We start from the raw sequence: 11553 nt of genomic DNA on the forward strand, positions 1-11553 counted from the left end.
TAGTAAATTCATGAAGTTAGCTAACAGTGTAATATTTTAGATTTTATGCTTGATGATAAATATGTCTATTTATTATTATTTACAAATGTGATCAAATACGTTCTATTGTTATTAAATATTGATTATGTTGTATGTATTTTGTAGGGTGTTTAAATTGTATCACCATAAATCATCAATCGAAATCTCAATGGCTGTGCGTGTTATTATTTGATGATAAAACCCACGGTTACAGAATGGCGCCCAACGTGATTTGTGATTTCACAAAGATGAGTGATTTGAATTCCCGCCAATTGGTGTTGTGACGTAGGAGGGTATTCCGAAGACACCGGAAGTCGAGAGTGAAACTAGTAATCACCGGAGGTATTCCGAAAGACTGTAAACATTGGAAGCGAGAAAGAAAATGTGCTGTGCCTTCGTATGGACGCATTACTGAAGATTCTGTGGTAAGACTAAGATAGCAAAGACTTATCGTAACCAACTGTTATTAACTTTGCATAGACAATCCTTGTATTGCAATATATGCATACTGTGTTCAACTTGAATTGACCCAATTCCGAGGAAACCCACGTGGTGACGAACATCGAACAGCTGATTGATTTCTACATGTTGTAGCAATATTTTGATAATTGTGTTTCAGTTATTCATCAATATCAATTACAATAACTATTCAACAGGCCTATAATTATTCATTAGTGCACTTTTACTTTTTGTTGAAGTTATCTAATTGAATGTGATTTTTTTTTTTGCAATTTTTTTTTCAAAGTGAAAGTAGGATAGAGAGAGAGAGTGTGTGACTACAGCTGAGTGAGAAAAGTTAATTTTTCTAACACTAGTATTAACAACTATCTTTATTGACCTTATACATTACATTGTAGACCAGACAGTGTTGCAGTTCTTTGGTAAGATATTTCTAAGGTTTGACTTGATTGATATTGATTTCAGTTCAGTTGGTTCTTTGTTTTCTTTTGGTTTAGAATAGTCTAGATAAGACTTTAGAGAGTCTAGATAAGACTTTATTAGAATTTAAGCACATTACTAATCTCACTGCACTTAAACTTTGAGCACATACAAATATAAAGTACAAGTAAAAACTTAAACCTGTTCATTTAACAGTATATATTAAACATATTAAACAAAGGTATTATATCATAAAATTAGTAAGGTCAGTCATTTTCTGTCTGTCTGTTGGGGTTTAAAAAAAAAACAAAACTGGTATAAACATTTAAACTAAACATCAAAGTCAAATTTTAGGAAACAAATTGTAATAACAGTTTGTTTTCAGTGTTAATCAAATTAAAATTCTGCGAATCGTTGAAAATTCCGAATCCGACGTGTAATTTCATTCGAAGTTACTCAAAATTTCTTCGGTTTTTGTGTCGCGTGTGAGTGAGTGGCATTACTTTTGCAGTGGTAGCGAATGCATTTAGTTTCATGTATTTTTGTGATTTTTGTCACATACTTCATCATTTGTTTATTTGAATTCTACAAATTCAATCAAAGTTTCAATATGTTACAACAAAAGGAAATTGATTCTATGACGGAAGTTTTCACCGAGATGGGTTTAAAACCCAAAGCCGATACACCTGAACATTTTAAACAGTGGCTAGAGGAATTTCAAAAAGGAGCAAAACCTAAAGTAAAGCGAGAATCTACTTCAGAAGAAGGTGCAACTGCTGGAGGTACAACATCTCAACTTCTGGAAAAAAATCCCAGGCTACCAATTTTCAGTGGGGATAAGAAAGGAGACACAAATTTTGATCTTTGGAAATATGAGGTGCAGTGCTTACTTAAGGAAAATTACTGTGAATCAGTCATATCACAGGCAATAAGGAGGTCACTGAAGGGTGATGCAGCTAGAATTGTCATGGTGTTGGGTCCTGATGCCAATATCACTGATATTCTGTCCAAATTTGAGAGTGTTTATGGCACCATACACAGTAAAGCAACTGTTTTGTCAAAATTCTATTCTGCAAGACAGCAGGAAGAAGAAAATGTTGCAGCATGGGGTTGCAGGTTGGAAGATCTGTTAAATCATGCTCGGAAAGAAGGATTAGTTCAAACCGCAGCTGTAAATGATATGCTCAAAAACATGTTTTATGAAGGATTGAGACCAGAGCTGAAAGACACCACAGCATTTATATTTGACAAAACACTAAACTTTGATGACTTGAGGCATGAAATAAGGATCAAAGAAGAAGAAATGATCCAGAGGAAGAAGTCAAGAAAAACTGAAAGGACTCAAGCAATATCAACAACAGAGGAAATTGAAGAAATTAAGGCTATGATTCAAAACCTTAATAAAGATGTATTAGATATGAAGAACAGAGCATACTCGACAAATGAGAACTCGGACAAAGATATGTCTCCACAGTATTCTTCACCTAGATTTGAGAATTACAGAGGAAATATTAGAGGAAGAGGTCAGTTTTACAGACAAGGACAGTTTCAAGGGAGACAATCTGCAGGAGATGTAACATGTTACAGATGCGGACAACAGGGACATCTTCAGTATGGATGCAGGGTGCGTTTAGATCATAGGAGACCTCATGGTTTAAACATGAGGAGGCCTACTGCGAGACGCGGCAAGTAGGTCTGCAGATGAATGAACAGCGTCATCAATTAGTAGGAGAGCCAGTGGAAGTTTTAATCAAGATTGAGAATATTCAGACAACAGCACTCCTTGACACAGGTTCTACTGTATCTACTATGGCAGCATCTTTTCATGAGAAATATTTGAGCAATTATCCTATTCAAGAGCTGCAAGAGATGTTCAATCTAAAATGTGCTGATGGCAGCATTTTGCCCTACAAAGGATGTATAGAGGTAAAATTACAATCAGATGGAATAGGAAGTGAAAAAGAACATATAGGATTATTTTTGATCGTTGATGATACTGATTATCATTCAACAGTGCCAATTTTACTTGGTACCAACATACTAAAAGCTTTGATGGAAGACACTAAAGCATATTTTGGTGAAAGATTTCTTCAGAAAGCTAATCTTAGGACGAATTGGTACATAGCGTTTAGATGCATCAATCTTAGGGAGAAACGACTTAAGAAACAGGAATTGAGGCTAGCAGTCATCAGATCAGCAAATCGGGAACCTGTCATTATACCACCAAATACTTTCAAGAGTATTGACGGATTTATAGAGAAGAAACTTCCATACAGCAGAACATGTGCTATTATTCAGCAGATACAGATGAACAAAAGGAAATCGGATGTTGATGTAACACCAACTGCTATCATGTATGACTATGAAAATACAAATAGCCAGATACCAATTGTACTAAGCAATGTCACAACGCAGACAATAAAGATTCATCCCAGAACAATTATAGCTGAAATTCAACCTGTTAGTATTGAAGCATCACAAGAAAATGATGATGAGAGTGAACAACAACAGGATATTGACACATTGAATATCAACGCAGATAACCTGACAAGTGATCAGTATGATGCAGTTAGAGAACTACTTGCCAAGAACAGAGATGTTTTTGCTTGGAACGCAAATGATCTAGGCCATGTGACAACAGTGCAGCACTGCATTGAGCTGACAGATGACACTCCGTTTAAGCAGCGGTCCCGCAGAATCCCACCTGCAATGTTCCAGGAGGTGAGAGATCATTTGCAAGGACTTTTGGACACAGGCATTATTAGACCATCCAAGTCTCCATTTTCAAGCAATATTGTTCTAGTAAGGAAGAAGAACAATGAACTCCGTATGTGTATAGATTATAGGAAATTAAACAGTATTACCAAAAAGGATGCCTACGCTTTACCCAGAATAGAAGAAATTTTAGAGAATTTATCCGGAAACAAGTACTTTACCGTTTTGGATGCTAAATCAGGATATCATCAGGTGGAAATTAAAGAAGAACACAAGGAAAGAACAGCATTTACAGTTGGAGCATTAGGGTTTTACGAGTTCAATAGAATGCCATTTGGGTTATCTAATTCACCAGCAACTTATCAAAGATTAATGGAGGAATGTTTAGGGGAGTTACATCTGAAAATTTGTTTTATTTTCTTGGATGATCTGATTATTTTTTCAAAAACATTGGAGGAACATTTAGAGAGATTGCAACTGGTTTTTGAAAAACTCAGAACAACTGGATTGAAGTTATCACCAAAGAAATGTGTATTTTGCAAAGAGAGGGTCAAGTATGTAGGCCACATAGTGTCAGAGAATGGAATAGAAGCAGACCCAGAGAAAACAGAGAAAGTGCTAAACTGGCCACAACCTAGATCACCCGAGGAGGTAAGGAAATTTATAGGGTTTATAGGATATTACAGGAGGTTTATACCTAATTTCAGTAAGATTGCCAAACCCCTCACTGCATTATTTCCAAATCCTATCAAGAAGAAAGGCCACAAGGTTCAACAGCAGAAGTGGAAGTGGGGCTCAGAGGAAGAAGCAGCTTTTGAACAGCTGAAACAACACTTAGCTCAACCTCCAATTCTGGGATTCCCAAACTATCAGGAACCTTTTGAATTACATGTAGACGCAAGTCATCATGGCTTGGGAGCCGTACTATATCAAAAACAAGGTAAGTACAATAGAGTTATGAGTTATGCAAGTAGAAGCCTAAGTAGGTCAGAAAAAAATTATCCCGCACACAAACTCGAATTTTTGGCTTTAAAATGGGCAGTGACGGAAAAATTTTCTGATTATCTTTATGGACGGAAAACGACAGTGTTTACTGACAACAATCCTTTAACTTACATTCTGACAACTGCCAAGTTAGACTCGACGGGACATAGGTGGTTAGCAGCCCTATCCAATTTTGATTTAGAAATTTGTTATAGACCTGGTAAGAACAATTCAGATGCAGACGGACTAAGCCGACTATCAGACAAAAAACAGATAGACTCATCGGGTGCAGGTATTATCATTCCTAGCTGTATCAAGGCTATTTGTCAAACTTTACACCAACAACCTTATGTAGAGAGTCTGGTATTGGATGACAATTTTGAGAATCTGGAAGATAGTGATTCATCACTGAAAATTGTTACCAAGCACATTAACTGGGCTAAAGAACAGGATAAAGACGAGACTCTAAGGTTCTGGAAGAGAGTAGTGAGAAGTGGAAGGAAACCTAGATCAGATGAAATTTGTGCGAAATTTTTGCCACATGTCCTCAACAGAAATTTTGATAGATTTTTCATTGAAAACAATATTTTATTCAAGGAAATCAAAATTGAGGATGAAACAAGAAAGCAGTTAGTAGTACCTGCAAACCAAATAGATTTTATTTTGACAGAAATTCACAACAAATTTGGACATCCAGGTAGAGACAGAACACTGTCATTGCTTAAAGATAGATTCTTTTGGCCAGGTATGACACAGAATGTAGAGAACTGGATAAAGTCATGCAGCAGGTGTGTTCACAGGAAATCACAGACCAACCAGATAGCACCACTTGTTAATATCAGGACCACCTATCCATTAGAGTTGGTTTGTATGGATTATGTCACTTTGGAAAGATCATCAGGAGGATATCAACATATGTTAATTATTACAGATCATTTTACTAGATATGTCCAAGCTGTACCAACCAGAAACATGACTGCAAGAACTACAGCAGAAGCACTACTTAAGAACTTCATCTTTCATTATGGATATCCTAATCGACTTCATTCAGATCAAGGGGCTAATTTTACAGGTAAGATCATTCATGAAATTTGTAAAATTACAGGTACTCAGAAATCCAGGACATCACCTTACCATCCGATGGGAAACGGAATGACGGAGCGTTTCAATAGAACATTGTTTGACATGTTAGGAACTTTAGACCCAGATAAGAAAACCAAGTGGAAAGAATATGTAGCACCTTTAGTTTCAGCCTACAATTGTACAAGACATGAAAGTACAGGCCAAACACCATACTTTCTTATGTTTGGACGTCATCCAAGAATACCTATAGATTTAGCTTTAAATGTCAGTGGAAAAGATTTTAAAGGTTTAAACGATTATGTCAAGAACTTGAAGACCAGAATGAAGGATGCTTTTAGAATAGCAAAAGACGTTGCAGATAAAGCAAGGGAAAAGCAGAAAGAAGGATATGATCTTAAGGCCAGAGGGGCAAGGATAGATATAGGGGATAGGGTGTTAGTGAAAATTTTAGCATTTGAGGGAAAGCATAAGATAATGGATAGATGGGAGGAAAAGCCGTATATAGTGAAGGAGCAGCCAAATGCAGATATCCCAGTCTACGTCGTAGAAAGAGAGGATGGCGAAGGAAAGAAAAGAACATTACATAGGAACTTATTACTTCCAATTGGCTACTTAGATACAGATGTTTCATTCAGTAATAAAGAGACTAGTGTTGAGAGAAGTATCAGTAGACCAAAGCCACAACCAAGACCAAGAATAACAGGACCAAGACAGATAAAACAGCCTATTAGAGAGAAGGCTGTAGAAACTGACTCAGACGACTCTGATGATGATTCAGATTCAGATAACCAGCTGGTAAGGATAGTACATAAAAATGTCCCCACTGACATTAGGCGTAGATGTACTGAGGTTAGAGAGGAGAGTCAGGTGATGGAAACTGGGAACTCCGGAGCCCAGGAGGAGGCGGAAGTTACTCCACCAGACGAACTTGAACAAGTAGAAAATCATGTTCAAGAACATGATACTGATATAGATCAAGATGAGGAAGAGTCGCATAGATCAGTCAGAAGAAGTAAACGGGTAAGTAAACCACCCAGTCATTTATCTGATTATCATTGTTACAGAGTATCAGATGACTGGAAAGAAAGAGTGTCTATGTTACAGCAACTCATGGCAACTACCGATAAAAAGTATGAAAATGTTTTTATTCAGTTGATTGCAAATATTATGAACAAGTAAATGTGTTTTAATTCTGTTCATGCATATACTCCTAATGACGAGGACGTCATTTTTCAACAGGGGGGAGTATGTGATAATGTGTTATTTTAAGGGTTATAAACTTTAAGTAATTAAATTCAGAAATAAAATATTTTTAAAATAAATAAAACAATTTAAAAGTTAAACTACACATTATACATGTAGTACATTTACATACTACTAACTTCACTAAGCAGGAACTTACTAATTTATTATTAGAGTTATCTTTCTTAGCTTACTTTAAATATTCATTAGGACTAGTTTTAGATAAGAACTAGTTTAGAGGTCAGTGACAGTCTATTGGTCATAACAAGAATTCTGGATTTCCATTGGTTATTCTAGGGTCAAATTCCTAGAGAGTTCAGTTTGTTTTATGTATAATTTAATTTCAACTCTACAGTCAAAGAGTGAAGGTCCTAAAGTGGTTTATATATATTTCTTAAGTCATTTATATTGGACACAACAATGACCTTAGAAAGTAAGTTCTTTTATTAATATTTCCATTAACAATATTGCTAGTGAGAGAATGAAAGATTCTGTGCAAGTGATTGATGTGAGAAGTAAATAAGCAATTGATGATATAAAGAATATCAAGTTGTTTTATTAATTACACGGAGCTATAGCAATCAATTATTACGTGTTATATAGATTGATATAAATCTGACCAATTGATAATTATATATCATTGTACATAGATTGACAAGTACCTTATTGTATATACAGGTCAAAGCCATGTATTGCTGATCATACATTGTCAATGTCTGTATTAGACTAATTACGTGTAATAGTCACCTGAGTCCACAATTCGGTAATTATTGATCTTTTCCATCTATAAGTTTACTATTTATAATTTGGGTAATAAGACCTATTTCCTTTTGAATAGTAAATTCATGAAGTTAGCTAACAGTGTAATATTTTAGATTTTATGCTTGATGATAAATATGTCTATTTATTATTATTTACAAATGTGATCAAATACGTTCTATTGTTATTAAATATTGATTATGTTGTATGTATTTTGTAGGGTGTTTAAATTGTATCACCATAAATCATCAATCGAAATCTCAATGGCTGTGCGTGTTATTATTTGATGATAAAACCCACGGTTACATATAAGTATTAACATATAACACATTTCTAAAATAAAATTCAATATTCAACAATGATACTCAAAATGAAACTTTTTTTCATTCATTCATTTATTTTTTGTTGTTAAATCATAAATTGAATGAAAAACAATTATCAGCTATAATTGCTTTCTTGTTATTAAATATGCGACTTTGTGACTTGATCAACCTGGATAAAAAAAATAACTCATGTACTTTTTTCATAAAAAATGTCAATGACTGCATGATCAATATAATACATTAATCATTTTCAAAATTGCATTTTCAAAATTGCACACTGGTATTTTGTTGAGAATACATAATTCTCAAAGAAGAGTTACTTTTAAAGTGACTTTTCTGGAGTGAAAAGTAAACAAAAAATTCTCCACTATTTAAGATGATTTCATTTCAGCAAATATTAATACAGGTTACAATTCTCCATTTAAAAACCCTTACACGATTTTTATACCATTTTCATTATTGCATGGAGGACTCTGTATGATCATTTAAGATAGCACGGCTTTCATCAATTGTATCAAACTGCCTCTACCCACAAGAGATTCATTATGGCAACATTTTCATGCGGAATACAAGTTAGTCAACACTCTATTAAGATAACACTAAGTAGCATCCTCTTCTTCCTCATTAAAAGACAACAGCGTCGAGTTCTTGACAGCCTTCCCTGACTTTTTCTTTTCCTTTTTGTCTTTCTTTTCTTTCTCCTCCTTCTTTGCTTCATCTTTCTGCTCCTTCTTTTTCTTTGTTGAGGTGTTCAGTTCTGTTTCATCCCCACTTCTCTTCACCGGCTTCTTGAACTTGATTTTCCCATCTGACGCAGGCTCTGAAAAAATCAAAGAAGTGATTACATGTACAACATACGCTGTAGACTTACACATGTACAGGAATATGAATTTGTTAAAGTCAGACCAGGCCCCGGGGCCATAAAACTTAGATGAGCATACTTTTGATCTAAGTCTCACTTTTACAAAATTAAAGGAACCTATAGTGTAAAACTGAGACTGAGATCAAAAGTGAGCTCGTCTAAGATTTATGGCCCCGGGGCCAGTTCTATCGCTAGCACATATGTGGTTTGAGAAAATTTTCAAAGGGGGGGGGGGGGTGGTTCATGGTGATAATTCTGTAGGGGGTCAGGGACCTATTTTTGATGGACTGGAATCTTAGTAAGTTTGAATATTCTAGAGAGGGGAGGGGGTGTAACCACCTCCCACTTCTAGATCCACACATGCTAGCACCAGATACATTTATCTCAGCTAGTAAAACACCCGACCAGAATGTGATTCTGGGGTCTGGGGTTTGAATCCTTGTCTGGTCAATCACTGTTTCTACCATCTACACTGATTTTGTTGTTGATAACATGGTCAAATGTAAATACATGTATATAAATCATAACCATTTTATTGCTATGCACATCATTTTTTGGAAGAAAGTTAAATGCAGCATGTTCCAAGAAAGATAACTCTGTCATGAATGGACAAAATTCATGAACATGGAATGACTAATGAGAGTGTTAAAAAAATAGGATTTGCAATAATGAAGAAAAAAACTGAACTGAATGTGACATCTTTTGTTAAAATTAAATGTCTGAGAAAATTTAAGGTATTAAATGTACAGAATGTGTTAGGAAAAACGGTTAATAAGTCTAAAAGAAGAGCAAGTTTTTGTGCGCTAAAGATTGCAAGTTTGTGTGTGATAAATCCCAAATTGTAGCTCTATAGTTAATTTCCAATTGCATTTCCTTGTAGAGCTACATATTTGCAGCTTATGATTGAAGGCAAAATTGCTTAAGGTGGCTGGGTCATCAAATTACAATATTAAATGTAATACATTTGGCATGTATATTTTGCAAAAATTAGTTTTTGAACAAGTTTGGGTAGATTTGAATTAGCGTATTCCTGAATGTGACTTTTTTTTTTATACCTTTATGCATGGCATTTAGCAATGTACTTGATTTAGCGGAAGCTGCATTCCGCCAAAAGCTCTAAATAGAATACACAGCCAAATGTAGTATGTTTTTAGTACCATGGCCATCAGATTTATTTGAAGTTTTTAAATATGATTTGCTTGCTATTTTAAAACTGTAATTGTTAAAAAAAAATTCCATACATTTTGTATTTTAGATTTGACTATTTCCTTTATCTTTATTCAGAGCTCTTCTTGTAAAGAAGATCAATACTGTATAAATATGGTCCCGTTATCCAGTCCTCTTAATATCCACACACCTTGACTCTTCTCCAGTTCCTCCACCTCCTCAGCCGTTAGATCACCCTCCCGTAGCTGTACTATCATCGGCTTCTCATCGTCATTGTCAGGTCGATCCTCATCACCGTCATCCTCAAAGTTCGGGATCTCCCTCTGAAAAAAGTTGTCAAATAATGTAGAATCAGGGTAAATAGCATCTTCTGATTCACTAATCAAGCAGGTAAATATAATTATAGTATCAAGCATATTAGACCAATCCACACAAAAGTGAGTTAACGGGGTGGACAGTGGGTATGGGGGGTGGGGGTGGGGGATGGTATGAGATTGAAATTCCTCTTATTATAAGGACCAATCGACTTTGCTCTTACATGTAAGAACCAACTTCAATGCAGCACTCAAATTGTTGTTATTACTTAAAATCACTGAGTACTGCTGAGGTCAAGAGTCTGAGGGCAATTATCATTTAGGAGGGGAAATATGTGCCAGTCAGACCAGTTCGCATACCAACGACTAGAGTTTTAGAGGGCTCAGGTTCTAATCAAGGTCCTCTGTCTGGTTGATCATTATTTCTCCCGTCCCATTACATTTGGTGCCATGTCAACACCTTGAACTGATAGGTTAAATCCTGCAGAGGGAATGAACCTCCATCTTTGAGGGTGAAGATTCGAATAACGGCACCAGACAGCTCAGTTGGTAGAGCACCTGACTAGGGTTTCAAGATCGAATCCCGGTCTGTTTGGTCATTATTCATTCCATCCTGTTACCATGGTTACAGTTGATACACCCATATATAAATTCGATCGTTCAACTAAATCTCCGGGTACAGTAAAGCTATTCGATAGTACATGTAGATATGTCATTTCTATTCCAAAACAAATAAATCATACGCAAAATTTATAATTATAAACGGATTATTATAACTAAAAATACGACCTAATTTAACCCATATAGGCAATAGATCCCGACCCGATTAAATAAAACAAACTAAACACTACATTTCTCCTGAGGAAATTCGGAATCGGTATAAACAGGTGCCCGTCTACCATGAGACGACTGACACAAGTACCTTGGTGTCAACTGTGGGGCCCTCTTTGTATCCGACTTTCTGCTTGAATTTCTTGATGAAGTCCGGTTCGTCGTTCTGAACATAAGCTATTTTAGCCTTTGGCATTTTGTAAACAAGCAACCTAGTCGTAGTACAAGTTAACAAATAATACTCCGATTTCACTAATAACAGGTAAAATCTGAATTTTTTTCACAGGTTACCGTCAACATTACTTTGTTTTTACGCCATATTCTATCAAAAAAATAATAATATAATCTCAAATTTTAACAGGAATTTGCATTGCTG

The 11553-nt window shown here is 35.5% G+C and overlaps 2 protein-coding genes across 2 annotated transcripts; one reads left to right on the plus strand and one right to left on the minus strand.

Moving 5' to 3' along the window:
- The first annotated feature begins 1507 nt into the window (after nt 1–1507).
- LOC136275493 (paraneoplastic antigen Ma3 homolog) lies at nt 1508–2590 on the plus strand. Its single transcript, XM_066084889.1, has one exon. The coding sequence runs from the start codon at nt 1508–1510 to the stop codon at nt 2588–2590; it is 1083 nt and encodes a 360-aa protein (XP_065940961.1).
- A 5773-nt stretch (nt 2591–8363) lies between these two features.
- On the minus strand, nt 8364–11429 carry LOC105326910 (uncharacterized protein KIAA1143 homolog). Its single transcript, XM_011427144.4, has 3 exons — nt 11269–11429; nt 10223–10355; nt 8364–8823 (listed from the first exon to the last, which is right to left on the minus strand). Exons 1-3 carry the CDS (start codon nt 11371–11373, stop codon nt 8603–8605), a joined length of 459 nt encoding a protein of 152 aa, XP_011425446.2. The 5' UTR covers nt 11374–11429; the 3' UTR covers nt 8364–8602.
- Between the last annotated feature and the right edge of the window lie 124 nt (nt 11430–11553).

Source organism: Magallana gigas, chromosome 1 (assembly GCF_963853765.1).
Source record: "Magallana gigas chromosome 1, xbMagGiga1.1, whole genome shotgun sequence".
Taxonomy (NCBI): Eukaryota; Metazoa; Mollusca; class Bivalvia; order Ostreida; family Ostreidae; genus Magallana; species Magallana gigas.

Excerpts from the sequence above, each read along its gene's own strand:
- LOC136275493 (XM_066084889.1), top strand. The coding sequence starts at position 1,508 with ATGTTACAACAAAAGGAAATTGATTCTATGACGGAAGTTTTCACCGAG.
- LOC105326910 (XM_011427144.4), bottom strand. The coding sequence starts at position 11,373 with ATGCCAAAGGCTAAAATAGCTTATGTTCAGAACGACGAACCGGACTTC. Across the intron at positions 10,356-11,268 it reads GCCCCACAGTTGACACCAAG|AGGGAGATCCCGAACTTTGA; the intron begins GTACTTGTGTCA and ends AACTTTTTTCAG. Across the intron at positions 8,824-10,222 it reads GGAACTGGAGAAGAGTCAAG|AGCCTGCGTCAGATGGGAAA; the intron begins GTGTGTGGATAT and ends TGATTTTTTCAG.